This window comes from Macaca mulatta, chromosome 10, assembly GCF_049350105.2.
Source record: "Macaca mulatta isolate MMU2019108-1 chromosome 10, T2T-MMU8v2.0, whole genome shotgun sequence".
In the NCBI taxonomy this organism is placed as follows: Eukaryota; Metazoa; Chordata; class Mammalia; order Primates; family Cercopithecidae; genus Macaca; species Macaca mulatta.
The window spans coordinates 32,767,792-32,784,317 of NC_133415.1; the positions used below are offsets into that span (position 1 = coordinate 32,767,792).

The 16,526-nt window shown below is 51.1% G+C and overlaps 1 protein-coding gene across 1 annotated transcript in view; it reads left to right on the forward strand.

Moving 5' to 3' along the window:
• Window positions 1-16,526, forward strand: part of TXNRD2 (thioredoxin reductase 2) — a 69,048-nt gene that overhangs the window by 13,384 nt on the left and 39,138 nt on the right. The window contains 5 exon segments of the mRNA NM_001159499.2: window positions 11,179-11,235; window positions 12,390-12,534; window positions 13,173-13,247; window positions 15,573-15,651; window positions 16,134-16,196. Coding sequence (NP_001152971.1) covers window positions 11,179-11,235; window positions 12,390-12,534; window positions 13,173-13,247; window positions 15,573-15,651; window positions 16,134-16,196 — 419 coding nt within the window.

A 16,526-nucleotide genomic window follows, 5' to 3' on the forward strand; every position in this document is an offset into this window, starting at 1 on the left:
AGTCTCAAAATCCTGGGCTCAAATGATCCTCTCACTTCGGCTTCCCAAAATGTTGGGATTACAGGCATGAGCCACTGTGTCTAGCCTGTAGTTTTCAACGTATACGTCTTTCACATATTTTATCAGACACATCCCTCAGTGTTTCATATTTTTAGAATCGTTTTATTGGGATATACCTCACATTACGTATGCAGTTGTCCCTCGGTACCTGAAGACGACTGGTTTCAGGGCCCCTCGCTGTTACCAAAATCCATGGACACCGAAATTCGTGCATACTGCAGTCAGGCAGTTGGCCCTGCAGAACCCACAGATACAAAGTCAGCCCTCTGTATATATAGTTTTGCATCCTATGAATACTGTTTTTTCCTTTTTCTTTCTTTAATTTTCTTTCTTTTTTTTTTTTTCTTTTTAAGATATCACTGTGTCGCCCAGGCTGGAGTGCAGTGACGCAATCTTGGCTCACTGCAACCTCCACCTCCTGGGTTCAAGCAATTTTCCCACCTCAGCTTCCCAAGTGGCTAGAACCACAGACACCACCATACCTAGCTACTTTTTGTATTTTTTTGGTGGAGATGGGGTTTGCTATGGTGCCCAGGCTGGTCTTGAATTCCTGAGCTCAAGTGATCCATCTGCCTCAGCCTTCCAAAGTGCTGGATTACAGTCATGAGCCACCACGCCCAGCTGAATACTGTGTTTTCAACCCAAGTTTGGTTACAGATTTGGAACTTGCTGATATGGAGAGACAATATATATATTTTTTTGAGATGGAGTTTTGCTCTTGTCACCCAGGCTGGAATGCAATGGCACAATCTTAGCTCACTGCAACCTCCGCCTCCCAGATTCAAGCAATTCTCTTACCTCAGCCCCCCGAGTAGCTGGGATTACAAGTGCCTGCCACCACACCCAGCTAATTTTTATATTTTTAGTAGAGATGGGGTTTCACCATGTTGGCCAGGCTGGTCTCGAACTCCTGACCTCAGGTGATCCGCCCACCTTGGCCTTCCAAAGTGCTGGGATTACAGGTGGGAGCCACTGGGCCCAGTCAAGGATTATATTTATTGAAAAAAATTCATGTATGAATGGACCTGCACAGTTCAAACTTGTGTTATTCAAGAACATTTTAGTTTCTCCCCAGAATACCCTATACCCATTAGCAGTCACTCTCTTCCCCCCTCTCCCTGCCCCGGCAACCACTAATCTACTTCCTATATCCATGGATGGGTCTGTTCTGGACATTTCAGCTGTTTGTGTGTGTGTGTGTGTGTGTGTGTGTGTGTGTTTGAAACAGGGTCTTACTGTGTTGCCCAGGCTGGAGTGCAGTGGCGCCATCTTGGCTCACTGCAACCTCTACCTCTTGGGCTCAAGCAATTCTCCCACCTCAGCCTCCCGAGTAGCTGGGATTACAGGTGTGCACCACCACCTGTATTTTTAGTGGAGACGGGGTTTCACCATACTGGCCAGGCTGGTCTTGAACTCTTGACCTCAAGTGATCCGCCCACCTTGGCCTCCCAAAGTGTTGGGATTAACAGGTGTGGGCGACCGTTGTTTTGTTTTTTGAGATGGAGTCTCGATCTGCCACCCTAGCTGGAGTGCAGTGGCATGATCTCGGCTCACTGCAACCTCTGCCTCCCAGGCTCAAGTGATTCTCCTGCCTCAGCCTCCCAAGTAGCTGGGACCACAGGCACACACCACTACATCCGACTAATTTTTGTACTTTTAGTAGAGATGGGGTTTCACCATATTAGCCAGGCTGGTCTTGAACTCCTGACCTCAGGTGATGTTCCTACCTTGGCCTCCCAGAGTCATGGTATTACAGGCATGAGCCACCGTGCCTGGCCTCTTTTCACTTTCTTGATGGTATCCTTCGTGCCACAAAAGTTTTAAATTTTGATGAAGTCCAATTTATCTGTTTTTTTTCCTTTGTTGCTTATGATTTTGGTATCATGGCTAAGAAATCCAAGGTCACAAAGATTTACACCTGTGGTTTCTTCTAAGCATTTTATAGTTCAAGCTCTTACAGTTAGGTCTTTGATTTATTTTGAGTTGCTTTAGGGATTATGGCATGTACCTTAACTTGTCAATCTACTCTTAAAAAAGCATACATCTATTCCACCCCTCCTAACCTTCATTCTATGTTATTATATCATGCATTTTACTGTTATATGTTATAAATCCACAATACATCATTATTATTTTTGTTTAAAATATACATGTGAGAAAATCTCACATACTCACCCATGTATTTCTGTGCTCTTCATTCCTTTGTGAGGACCCACATTTCCATCTGGTATTTTTCTTCTACCTTAAGGGCATCCTTTAGCATTTCTTGTAATGTGGCTCTGGGGGTAATGAATTCTTTCAGCTTTTGTATGTCTGAAAACATCTTTATTTTGCCTTCTTTTTTGTTGTTGTTGTTGTTTTGTTTTTGTTTTTCTTTTTCTTTTTTTTGAGATGGAGTCTTGCTCTGTTGCCCAGGCTGGAGGGCAGTGGCACGATCTCGGCTCACTGCAAGCTCCGCCTCCTGGGTTCACGCCATTCTCCTGCCTCAGCCTCCTGAGTAGCTGGGACTACAGGTGCCTGCCACCACACCCAGCTGATTTTTTGTGATTTTAGTAGAGACGGGGTTTCACCGTGTTAGCCAGGATGGTCTTGATCTCCTGACCTCATGACCCGCCTGCCTTGGCCTCCCAAAGTGCTGGGATTACAGGTGTGAGCCACCGTGCCCGGACCTCCTTTTTTTTTCAGTACTTTAAAAATTTTGCCTCTCTGATTTCTGGTTTGCATTGTTTCCAGTGAGAAATCTGCTACTGTTTTTATCTTAGTTTCTCTGTGGTGCGTCTTGGTTGCTTTTAGGATTTTCTCTTTTCATTGGTCTTTTTTTTTTTTTTTTTTTTTTTTTGAGACGGAGTCTCGCTCTGTCGCCCAGCCCAGGCTGGAGTGCAGTGGCGCCATGTCGGCTCACTGCAAGCTCCGCCTCCCGGGTTCACGCCATTCTCCTGCCTCAGCCTCCCGAGTAGCTGGGACTACAGGCGCCCACAACCGCGCCCGGCTAATTTTTTGTATTTTTAGTAGAGACGGGGTTTCACCGTGGTCTCGATCTCCTGACCTTGTGATCCGCCCGCCTCGGCCTCCCAAAGTGCTGGGATTACAGGCGTGAGCCACCGCGCCCGGCTCATTGGTCTTGAGCAATGGTTTTTACTTATGGTGTGCCTTGATGTCATTCTGTTATTTTTATTTTTTTTGCTGGAGTTTGTTGAACTTCTTGGTTCTATGAATTTTTAGTTTTCATGAAGTTGTGAAAATTTTTGACCATTATTTTATCAAATAATTGTTCTGTCCCTCCCTCTTCCCCTCACATGTGGGGACTTTTAATTCCATGTATATTAGGCTGCATGAAGCTTCCCCACAACCTACTGATGCTCTTTTCATTAGAACCAATTTTCGCTCTGAAGGGGTGGCCTGCTCCTCCACACCTGTGGGTGTTTCTCGTTAGGTGGAACGAGAGACTTGAGAAAAGAAATAAGACACAGAGACAAAGTATAGAGAAAGAAAAGCGGGGCCCAGGGGACCGGCGCTCAGCTTACAGAGGACCCACGCCGGCACCGGCCTCTGAGTTCCCTTAGTATTTATAGATAATTATCTTTACCATCTTAAAGATAAGGGAGTGGCAGGACAATAGGATCGTTTTTAGGGAGGAAATTAGCAGTAAGAAATAAGAACAAGGATCTCTGTGACATGAATAAGTTTAAAGGAAAATCCTGTGCCTTGAGATAAACCTTTTAGCAACATTGTTTCATCCTATCACATGGGGATAAACCTTGGACAATACCTAGCTTTTCTAGGAACAAAGACACACCCTGCACGCCCAAAATCCATTAAACCTTGAGTTACCACAACACATGTCTCTTGCAAGGACAAGGTTGGGGGTAGGGTCACAGATTAACAGCATCTCAAATACAGAACAAAATGGAGTCTCTTATGTCTACTTCTTTCTATATAGACACAGTAACAAGCTGATCTCTTTCTTTTCCCCACAAGCTCTGCATTTCATTTTGGACAGTTTCTATTCCTATGTTTTCAAACCCATCAATAAAAGATTCTGCAACATCTGACCTGCCGTTAATCCCGTCCAGTGTATTTTTCATCTCCTGTGTTGTAGTTTTCATCTCTACAATCCAGCTTGAGCCTTTGGTTATATCTTCCGTGTTGCGCCTGCGCTGTTTGAACATGCAGAATGGCTAGTGGGGCAGTGAGCTGAGGAGAAGGGTCAGAGGGGAAGCTCGGCCTTTGGGTCTACGGGTATGATGGAGACCGTGCAGCTGAAAGTAAACCGTCACTCCTTCTGCTTCAGTGTGAAAGGCCAGGTGAAGATGCTGCGGCTGATGAGGCCGGGCCTTGGGGTGCGAGGGGTAGTGGAAGCTGCTTGTAGGCAGGAGACGTGGCTATGTGGCTATAAAGGGTGAAGATGAATGCCCTGTTTGCTTTTCAACCTCACTTGGATCAAGGTTGAAAGGCCAGGTGTGGCCCTCTTGGTGGAAGAAGGAGAGAGATAAGGCAGTATCCTCCCCTTCGGAGGGTCTGGGGATACACTCATCCATGAAAACCACTGAGGGCCGGGCGTGGTGTGTGCCTGTGGTCCTAGCACTTTGGGAGGCTGAGCTGGGAGGATCACTTGAGCCCAGGAGGTCAAGGTGTCAGCAAGCTGCGATCGCACCGCTGCACACCAGTGCCTGGGCGACAAAGTGAGACCCTGTCTTTTTCTTTTTTTTTTTTTGAGACGGAGTCTCGCTCTGCCGCCCAGGCTGGAGTGCAGTGGCGCCATCTTGGCTCACTGCAAGCTCCGCCTCCCGGGTTCACGCCATTCTCCTGCCTCAGCCTCCCGAGTAGCTGGGACTACAGGCTCCTGCCACTACGCCTGGCTAATTTTTTTGTATTTTAGTAGAGACGGGGTTTCACCGTGTTAGCCAGGATGGTCTCGATCTCCTGACCTTGTGATCCACCCGCCTCGGCCTCCCAAAGTGCTGGGATTACAGGCGTGAGCCACCGCGCCCGGCGAGACCCTGTCTTTTTAAAAGAAAAAAAAAAAAAGCCTTTTTTTAAATTAAAAAAAAAAAAATCAAATCTACCCGAATGGCCTACACTTGGACCCACAAACCAGGTACCCAAGTTACCAGGCAAGGCAGCTGCAGTTGTACCACTCAGAAGTCCACAAGATTTGGGGAAAAAAAAAAAAAAAAGGCCGGGCGCGGTGGCTCAAGCCTGTAATCCCAGCACTTTGGGAGGCCGAGACGGGCGGATCACGAGGTCAGGAGATCGAGACCATCCTGGGTAACACAGTGAAACCCCGTCTCTACTAAAAATACAAAAACTTAGCCGGGCGAGGTGGCAGGCGCCTGTAGTCCCAGCTACTCGGGAGGCTGAGGCAGGAGAATGGCGTGAACCCGGGAGGCGGAGCTTGCAGTGAGCTGAGATCTGGCCACTGCACTCCAGCCTGGGTGACAGAGTGAGACTCCGTCTCAAAAAAAAAAAAAAAAAAAAAAAAAAAAACACAGCCTCAGGGATTTCAGTGAATGCTGAAACTTTTTTTTTTGAGACATAGTTTCACTCTTGTTGCCCAGGCTAGCATGCAGTGGTGCCATCTCGGCTCACTGCAACTTTTGCCTCCTGGGTTCAAGCAATTCTCCTGCCTCAGCCTCCCGAGTAGCTGGGATTACAGGCACCCACCACCACACCCAGCTAATTTTGTATTTTTAGTAGAGATGACTTTCACTGTGTTGGTCAGGCTGGTCTCAAACTCCTTACCTCAGGTGATCTCTCCGCCTCAGCTTCCCAAAGTGCTGGGATTACAGGCATGAGTTACCACGCCCGGCCTGCTGTTACTTCTATAGGTCAGATGTTTGATTGCGACCGAGTTCAAGGCTGACACAGCCTGGAGCCAGGGCAGGTCCAGAGCTGCCCATTTCTAGGGCCTCAGACTTCCTACTGGGAGCATCAGAAATCCCTTCTGAACTTTGGAGAAGGTGGGTCATTTGGAGAGAAGTCACCTAAACTATCCTAGTTGAAGGAATCTATCCTTGAAACTCATCACTGAAGGAATTCAAAAAGAGAAAACTTAAGGGGAAAGAAAGAATATAAATTGTTTTAAATTTTGAAGAGTGGGCATGTGGCGGGTGGGGGGAGATAGTTAAGAGTCACAGGAAGGCCGGGCGCGGTGGCTCAAGCCTGTAATCCCAGCACTTTGGGAGGCCGAGACGGGCGGATCACCAGGTCAGGAGATCGAGACCATCCTGGCTAACACAGTGAAACCCCATCTCTACTAAAAATACAAAAAAAACTAGCCGGGCGAAGGCCGGGCGCGGTGGCTCAAGCCTGTAATCCCAGCACTTTGGGAGGCCAAGACGGGCGGATCACAAGGTCAGGAGATCGAGACCATCCTGGCGAACACGGTGAAACCCCGTCTCTACTAAAAATACATAAAAAACTAGGCCGGGCGCGGTGGCTCAAGCCTGTAATCCCAGCACTTTGGGAGGCCGAGACGGGCAGATCACGAGGTCAGGAGATCGAGACCATCCTGGTTAACACGGTGAAACCCCGTCTCTACTAAAAATACAAAAACTTAGCCGGGCGCGGTGGTGGGCGCCTGTAGTCCCAGCTACTCGGGAGGCTGAGGCAGGAGAATGGCGTGAACCCGGGAGGCGGAGCTTGCAGTGAGCTGAGATCCGGCCACTGCACTCCAGCCCGGGCGACAGAGCGAGACTCTGTCTCAAAAAAAAAAAAAAAACTAGCCGAGCGAGGTGGCGGGCGGCTGTAGTCCCAGCTACTCGGGAGGCTGAGGCAGGAGAATGGCGTGAACCCGGGAGGCGGAGCTTGCAGTGAGCTGAGATCCGGCCACTGCATTCCAGCCTGGGCGACAGAGCGAGACTCCGTCTCAAAAAAAAAAAAAAGAGTTACAGGAAAACATTTCCAATTAATATGAGGAGGAATTTTATGCTGGGAGAGTTCCCAAAATTCAGTGACCGCTTTGGAAGGCAGTACATTCCCAGACAAAGGTACCAGGCATAGGTGAGCGCTTGGTGAGGATGTTATAAAGGAGATGCAAACTTCAGGTAAGTAGGTAGAACAAATTGCATATAATATCCTTCCTGGCCAGGCATGGTGGCTCACACCTGTAATCCCAGCACTTTGGGAGGCCAAGGTGGGCGGATCACGAGGTCAGCAGTTTAAGACCAGCCTGACTAACATGGTGAAACCCCATCTCTACTAAAAATACAAAAAAATCGGCCAGGCATGGTGGTGCGCACCTGTAATCCCAGCTACTCAGGAGGCTGAGGCAGGAGAATCGCTTGAACCCGGGAGGCAGAGGTTGCAGTGAGCCGAGATCGCACCATTGCACTTTAGTCTGGGAGACAGAGCGAGACTCCATCTCAAGAAAAAGAAAAAAAGATCCTTCCCACGCCAAAAGTCTGTGACTGTGAGAAGTAGCTGCCGTATAGTGCAAGTTGGGTTGCATAAGAGGTTTACAGAACCACCCCGGAGTCAAAGGAGAGAGAACTTTTGGTAGGGAGTAAATAGGGAAAAAGGGACCCAGAGGTCTGGAATCTTGAACACTCAAGGAGGAACATTGTTCTGTGAGAAAGGTTTGTTTTTGACATGCTAATTTCTTCAACAGACCATTTGAATACTTAATGTGGTCCAAGCTCTGGGCCAGGACCTGGAACAGCAAAGACAAACCAGGACAAATCCCCTGACTCACAGAGTTCTGCAGTTTAGTTACCGAGACAGACACATGAACAGATAGTTTATCGTATGTGACAGGGTGGAGATGGGGCACAGAAGTGAGGCGTCCGACCAAAGAAATGAAAAGAAAAAAATATGGAATAGTTAGAATACCTGTTTCATTGATCTTTTCTGCTAATTCTGGCATCTGTGTCAGTTCCTAGTGAGTCTCCATTGACTAATTTTTTGCCCCCCCTTTATAGGTGTATTTTCCTGCTGCTTTGTGTGACTGATAATTTATGGTTGAATGCCAGACACTTGAATTTACCTTGTTGGATTCGGGGCATTTTTTGTATTTCTAGAAATATTATTATTGAACTCTGCTGATGCCATTATTAAGAGTCAGTTTGATCCTTTTGGGTCTTCTGCAAAAGATTTGTGGCCGGGCGCAGTGGCTCAAGCCTGTAATCCCAGCACTTTGGGAGGCCGAGACGGGCGGATCACAAGGTCAGGAGATCGAGACCATCCTGGCTAACACGGTGAAACCCTGTCTCTACTAAAAAATACAAAAAAACTAGCCGGGTGAGGTGGCGGGCGCCTGTAGTCCCAGCTACTCGGGAGGCTGAGGCAGGAGAATGGCGTGAACCCGGGAGGCGGAGCTTGCAGTGAGCTGAGATCCGGCCACAGCACTCCAGCCTGGGTGACAGAGTGAGACTCCGTCTCAAAAAAAAAAAAAAAAAAAAAAAGATTTGTTAGGTGGGTATGGAGCAGGGCCCAGTCTAGGGCTAATGATTCTCAACTACTGAAGCATTACCCAGTGCCATAAGAATTACATGCTTTTCCCAGTCCAGCTTCTGGGAACAGGCACCGTCCCCGCCAGTCCTTCCAGGTGGTTCTGTCTGGTTTCAGGTAGTTTCCCAAGACACATGCGTCGATCAGATCTCCCAGATTCTCTAGGCAGCCCCCTCCTCACTGTCTCCTATGCATGACCTCTGGCTGCCTCAGTCTCCCCCAGCTCTCAACCCTCTCCTGCGCTGGACTCTCCTGGGTCTCCCCTGGCCTGCAGTGCTGGGTCCTGGAGACTCCCCAGCGTTCACCATGTTTGTTTCCTCTCCCTCAGGTCCTTTGTTGCCTGACATCGAGTACCTGAAAGCCCGCCGTTTCATGCATTTTACCTGGGTTTTGGGTGGCTTCAGGGGGAGGGTAAATCTGGGCCCTGCTCCGTCATGGTCAGATGTGGGAGTTGCACACTGGCTTTTTTTGTTTGTTTGTTTGTTTTCTGGATGGAGTCTTGCTCTGTCACCCAGGCTGGAGAGCAGTGGCACAATCTTGGCTCACTGCAGCCTCCACCTCCCAAGCTCAAGCCATCCTCCCACCTTAGCCTCCTGAGCAGCTGGGACCACAGGCGCATGTCACCGCGCCCGGCTAATTTTTGTATTTTTTGTAGAGACAGGGTTTTGCTGTATTGCCCAGGCTGGTCTCAGACTCCTGGGCTCAAGCAGTCTGCCTGCCGTGGCCTCCCAAAGTGTTGAGATTACAGGCGTGAGCCACTGCGCCTTGTGGACATTACCTTTTTTTTTTTTTTGATACAGAGTCTCACTGTGTCACCCAGTCTGGAGTACAGTGGCACAATCTCAGCTCACTGCAACCTCCGCTTCCTGGGTTCAAGCAATTTTCCTGCCTCAGCCTCTTGAGTAAGTGGGACTGCAGGAGCCTGCCACCGTGCCCGGATAATTTTTGTATTTTTAGTAGAGGCGGGGCTTCACCGTGTTGGCCAGGCTGGTCTCGAGCTCCTGACCTCAGGTGATCCGCCTCACTTGGCCTCCCAAAGGGTTGGGATTACAGGCATGAGCCACTGTGCCCAGGTGACAGTAGCTTTTTGAAGCATCCCCTTGGCCTGAGCTTTTAAATTGAGCATGGGAATCCCATTATTCATTCAGTGAGCAAAATGGATTTTTTTTTTTTTTTTTTTTCCAGACGGAGTCTCCCTCTGTCGCCCAGGCTGGAGTGCAGTGGTACGATCTCAGCTCACTGCAAGCTCCGCCTCCCGGGTTCACACCATTCTCCTACTTCAGCCTCCCGAATAGCTGGGACTACAGGCGCCTGCCATCATGCCTGACTAATTTTGTTTTTGTGTTTTTTAGTAGAGACAGGGTTTTACCGTGTTAACCAGGATGGTCTCGATCTCCTGACCTCGTGATCTGCCCACCTCGGCCTCCCAAAGTGCTGGGATTACAGGCGTGAGCCACCGCACCCAGCCAAGCAAAATGGATTTTTAAAATGAACTCTTACAAAACTTTGTTCTAATCTTGCTTTCTAATAGCCATGAATCAAACACATCCCATGGCATTGTAGGGTTCATGAGATTTATGTGTGCCCTGGGAGGCAGTCAAGTCCAAGGCCTGAAGTTTGCTGATGCAGTGCCCAAGCCCGGCCAAATGGAAGCTTTAAATTAGCCCTGGCTAATGTTTTATTTTCTTTCTTTCTTTTTTGAGACAGAGTCTTGCTCTGTCGCCCAGGCTAGAGTGCAGTGGCATGATCTTGGTTCACTGCAGCTGCTGCCTCCTGGGCTTGAACGATTCTCATGCCTCAGCCTCCTGGGTAGCTGGGACTACAGGCTTGCACCACCACACCCAGCCAGTTTTTAAATTTTTATTTTTAGTGGAGACAGGTTTCACCATGTTGGACAGGCTGGTCTTGAACTCCTGACCTCAAGTGATACACCTGTCTCAGCCTCCCAAAGTGCCGGGATAACAGGTGTGAGCCACCGTGCCCGGTCCTGGCTAATGGTTTCTGTGTTGGCCTCAGAACATGTGGCCCTGGGTGGCCCCGCCGATGGCTGGGACGGCAGCTGGGTGGCTCTGCCACAGGAAGTGTGGTTTGGAGTCAGGACTGGGCTCCTGCTCTGGGGCTGGCCTACCCTGGGGCTGCTGCGTCACTTCTCCTGAGCTTTGGTGTCCTGGTCCTGACAGTGAGGCAGCAAATACCCACCTAGGGGGCTCTGGCTGGGCTGGGAAGGGACAAGGGAGAGCCTCTGAGTCAGGAGCCGTTCCCAGTGGGGTGGCTACCTGGAGGATGCCACCCAGGGATGCTTGGGTGGGCGCTGGGCTTATGGTGAACATGCAGGGGCAGGTGGGGCTGATGCCAGCACTGTGAGGCATGGATGGTACAAAGGCTGAAGGCCCTGAGAGGTCTGAGGGCTCCTGTGTGTGGGCAGCGCAGCTGGGTGGGCAGTGGCAGCAAGAGGCTCAGTGCAGAGCCAGTAGACAGCGCAGCTCAGCGGGCCAGAGTGCAGAGGCAGATCAGGGGTCCCTAGCATCGTGCAGCTTAGCCACCGTGTGGGCAGCCACAGGCCCAGGCCCTGCCCACACTCTTCTGGACCTCACAGGCCCCAAGGAGTGCCTGTTCTTGAGTCCTGAGCCAGCTCCCCATGCTCACCTGCTGCTCTCCTTGTCCTTCCAGCCGCTCAGCTGGGAAGGAAGGTGGCCGTGGTGGACTACGTGGAACCTTCTCCCCAAGGTAGGCAGCACCCTATGGGAGCTGGGTATCCTGGGAAAGGAGGCGGGAGGTGGGCCCAGTTGCTGTACAGAGGGCAACTGACACCAAAGTCCTTCAGCCCTGCTGTCCATGGTCTCTGGACAGTGTCCTGTTTCACTCAACATTACTTTAAAGTTCTTCATCATTATCAAGAATGACTCTGGCCAGGTGCAGTGGCTCATGCCTGTACTCACAGCACTTTGGGAAGCCAAGGCAGACCTTGATCACTTGAGCCCAGGAGTTTGAGGCTGCAGTGACCTCTGATTACACCACTGTACTCCAGCCTGGGCGACAGAGTGAGAACTTGTCTCTAATTTTTTTTTTTTTTTTGAGACAGAGTCTCGCTCTGTTGCCCAGGCTGGAGTGCAGTGTTGCAATCTCAGTTCACTGCCAACCTCTGTTACCTGGGTTCAAGTGATTCTCGTGCCTCAGCCTCCTGAATAGCTGGGACTACAGGTGCATGCCACCACACCCAGCTAATTTTTGTATTTTTAGTAGAGACAGGGTTTCAATTTAGTTGGCCAGGCTGTTTTTTAACTCCTGACCTCAGGTGATCTGCACGCCTCGGCGTCTCAAAGTGCTGGGATTACAGGCGTGAGCCACTACACCGGCCTAAATTTTTTTTTTTTTTTTTTTAATTAAAAATAGAAATAGGCCAGGCATGGTGGCTTACATGTGTAATCCTAGCACTTTGGGAAGCCGAGGTGGGTGGATCACCTGAGGTCGGGAGTTCGAGACCAGCCTGACCAACATGGAGAAACACCATCTCTACTAAAAATACAAAATTAGCCGGGCATGGTGGTGCATGCCTGTAATCCCAGCTATTCAGGAGGCTGAGGCAGGAGAATAGCTTGAACCTGGGAGGCGGAGGTTGGGGTGAACGGAGATCACGCCGTTGCACTCCAGCCTGGGCAACAAGAGTGAAACTCTGTCTCAAATAAACAAATAATAAAAAAAAACAAAAACAACTTTTTATTTTTGAGTACAGTTATAGAGAGCAGATTCATGTGGCATGTCAACTGGGCCCTGTTAGAGTTACAAAGCAACTTAAAGGAATTCCAAACACTCTAGAAGAACAGGGAAGCCTTTAGCAGTCACCTGAACATAAATTCAAATGTGCTCTTCCCACGTCCCAGGCACCCGGTGGGGCCTCGGCGGCACCTGCGTCAACGTGGGCTGTATCCCCAAGAAGCTGATGCACCAGGCGGCACTGCTGGGAGGCCTGATCCAAGATGCCCCCCACTACGGCTGGGAGGTGGCCCAGCCCGTGCCGCATGACTGGTAAGGACCTGGCGCCGTGGCATTCTGGTACTTCTATTCTTGGGTGGAAGAGGAAGAGGGGGTTTATCCTCCATGAACCCTCATGGGGAGTGTGCCGTAGGATGGGTTTCTCAGCCAGGGGCGACTCTGCGCTGTCTGCTGCAGACATTTGGGAATATCTGGAGACAGTTTTGGTTGTTACTGGGGAAGCGTTTGATCCCCTTCTGTGGGGAGCCCAGGGATGCTGCAACCGTGCACAGCACAGCCCCACCAAGAACAGTCCATCTCCAAGGCCTGGAATGCGGAGTGGGAGGCCGCTTCAGCTGAGTTCTTTTGGGAAGGGGACCACGTGGCCCAGCCACACCCACAGTGGCTCAGATAGGCTCTGCCTGCTGTGAGTAGCCTTTGGGGCACAGAACAGCTGCATCTGGATAGCCGTGGGTCAGAGCCCCTGTTTTCTGTGAGTCCAAAGGTCCATAGCCCCAAGCCTGGGACAGGCGGTGGCGCGTAGGGATGGATGTCACGTTTTGCCACCTCTCAAAGCACTCTTGTGTTTTGATATTTCTATGAATGTACCATTTGAATCTAATAGTCCACTGTGAGACCCTACAGCTAACACCTGTGTTGTGACTTTTACATTTTGTTTTGTGTCTTCACAGGAGGAAGATGGCAGAAGCTGTTCAAAATCACGTGAAGTCCTTGAACTGGGGCCACCGTGTCCAGCTGCAGGACAGGTACTGAAGCTCTCTTGGGGAGTGGGCCACCCTCTGGACCTTCTCTCGGGCGTTTCGTGCCTGGACACACACTTACTTACTGTGCAGAGCACGCCCTGGCAGGCTCTGGGGATTCAGGTCCTGCTCAGGGGTGGGGATGAGGACAAGGAGCAGATGGGAGTGACTGCAGGGGAAGGGGAGACTGCCCTTTGATGCTGAGCACAGCCTGGAGGTGCTGCCAAGGAACGAGTGAGGCCACATTGGCAGAATGGCCAGAGCCCAGGGCTGCACAGGGAGGAGGCGCTTGGGGCTGGGAGGCCTCAGGCCAGAGAGCGTGGACACGACTGGGCCTGGGGCTGATAAGCGGTGAGGGCCATCCCAGTGGCAAGCCCCTACCCTGTGAACCCCCGTCTTACTGCACACCTCCAGCTCCTTGGGTGTGGGTACAGGGGCCTGGTGCTTTCCGCTGGAACAAATGTCCCTACTTGGTCACTGTTCCTTTCAGCTCCTGGGGGATCTCCAGCACAGAGGCTGATGCTCCCTGGGCCTGCAACCTTCTCCTGGGGCTCAGCTGCCAGCACAGCAGATGCCTGAAACTGGTACCACCTCAGGCCCAGCCTTTCTCCCAGGGCTGTGGCACTGCCTGTGCCCCATGGGCTGTGGAGGGGACAGTGATCCTGCAGAGGTCTAGTGGCTCTCCTCATGCACCATTTGCTTGGCCCCAGGCGGGTTCTTCCTGGGGCTTCACAGCAGGCAGCAGTTTTGTGCCCGCTAAATCCAGGAAAGAGAAGCCAGGAAGCCAACTGCTTGCCCTCCACCTGGGCTTCACGAGCTCTCCCGCTATCCAGGGAGCTAAGCTACATTGTGCTGTGGAGTTTCTGCTTTGCTCTGTGGGGCTGTGTATCCCCCGGTGCAGTTTCCTGGGGGCAGCAGGCTCTGCCCTCCTTCCTCCCTGCCCTGGGCAGCTCCTGGGCGGGCATCAAACAGGCCCAGCCCACTGCCTGCTCCGGAGCCACCAGCAGAAGGAGGCTGGGGTGCACCTGGGCTGTTTCTGCTTTTTCACTCTTCTGAAAAGTGCTGTCATGAGCATTGCGTGGCTGTGTCCCACGGCTGCTTCCTGGCCGTTGAGGTGATTGAAGGGCTCTTGCTATGGGAACTTCATGCACCTCAGACAGCCCATGGAGGCGCAGGCTTGCTGGTGGGGAGAAGGCAGGCTCAAGCAGGAGGCGGAGCCTTCCCAGAACCCTTTCTGCTGCACGGTCCTTTTGTCATTAGAAAGTGTCGGTCGGGTGCGGTGGCTCATGCCTGTAATCCTAGCATTTTGGGAGGCTGAGGTGGGAGGATCACTTGAGCCCAGGAGTTGCAGACCAGCCTGAGCAACATAGTTTTGTTGCTACATGTCCCTACAAAAAATAAAATGAACTAGCCAGGTGTGGTTGCCCATGCCTATAGTTCCAGTTACTTGAGACGAGGCTGCTGTGAGCTATGATCGTGCCACTGCACTCCAGCCTGGGTGACAGAGTGAGAATCTGTCTCTAAAAAAAAAAAAAAAAAAAAGGGTGGGGCTCGGTGGCTTACGCTGTAATCCTAGCACTTTGGGAGACTTAGGTGGGTGGATCACTTGAGGTCAGGAGTTCAAGACCAGCCTGGCCAACATGGCGAAACCCCATCTCTGCTAAAAATACAAAAATTAGCCAGGCGTGGTGGCGCAAGCCTGTAATCCCAGCTTCTCGGGAGGCTGAGGCAAGAGAATGACTTGAACCCGGGAGGTGGAGGTTGCAGTGAGCCAAGATCATGCCACCGCACTCCAGCCTAGGCGACGGAGTGAGGCTTTGTCTCAGAAAAAAAAAAAAAAGAAAGAAAGCATGGGTTGTTTTATTTCTGTGCACCATGCTCCCAGCCACCGTTTTGCGAGGCTTGTCATGCCCATTCTCTTGGTGTTACCACACCCCTGAAGGCAGAAGGTGACACCATCTGGTGGGCACCACAGCTCCCTGCTGGAACATGTCTGGGTGATGAGGACTGTCCCCAAGAGAGGTCCACCCACCTCTCGCTGCACACCAGGGGTGTACATGGCCTCTCCGGACTGTGCTGAGCTGGCTTCTGTCCCTGCTTTGACACATGTGGTTAACATGTCCCTGGGATCCCTGGGGGACAGGCGAGGTGCCCACACAACCCTTCCGTGCTTCTCAGTGTGGTTGCTGCTTACTTCTTGGTCCACTTGAGCCACAGCACCAGGCCTTGCTGGAGGCTGGAACTCCCTTTTACCAGTGCTCCCTATTTGATACAATTGGTGACGTTTAATTTGCAGAGGAAATGTTTGAAAATCTTATCTTTATCTTTCAGAAAAGTCAAGTACTTTAACATCAAAGCCAGCTTTGTTGATGAGCACACGGTTTGCGGCGTTGCCAAAGGTGGGAAAGAGGTGAGCATCTGACTTACTTGTGTGGCTCCTTATGGACTCTTCTGCAGACCTTGGGCACCAACTGCAGCTGTGTTTGGCCTGGGTGCTGTTCTCAGTAACACGTGCTGCTGGAATCGACAAGGTGGCTTCTTTCTGGGCACTTGTCTTTAACATGATCAAATAGTTTACTGAGCTGCTGCTCAGAGTGATATGGCAACAGGGTTGGTGGCCACACCCTCTTTGCAGGATTATTTGGGGATTTGAGGGTGCCTTGAAGTGCTTGGTGTTAGAACATCTCCCTGTCCTCTCTGCCTGTCCCCCTTCTGCCTGGCTGACCGTTGATGGGATTCCAGCTCCACAGGGCCTCTGAACTGCTGGCCGAGGGTCCACACTGCAGGGCAGGGGCTATGGGAACTGCTGGCCAAGGTCTGTAGTGCTCAGGCCCTCCGGTAAGTGACCACCATGCACCTGTCTGACCCATGGCTTTCTCTTTTTCTTCTCAGATTCTGCTATCAGCTGACCACATCATCATTGCTACTGGAGGGCGGCCGAGGTACCCCACACACGTGAGTGTCCCTAGAGCACAGCGTCCCTGCTGCACTGGCCCGTCCCCGGTCTCTCTGAGGGATGTGCTTTTACACGCGTGCTTCCACGGCAGCGGCTTGCACACCCTTTCCCCCTATACTCACTGTCATCACTTTCTGCTTTCCAATGCTCTTGAATCCACACAGCTGAAATGTGGGGTCCCCAGTGGCCTCCAAGCTGCCAGATCCTCAGGACAGCTCTCGTTCTGCTCTCCCTCTGCCCCGCTGGATCTGTCCCCTTCTACCCCAGCATCCTGCTTCCTAAGTCTCCATTGCTGATTCCCCCTTTTCCCTTCAGCCTCAGAATGTTGG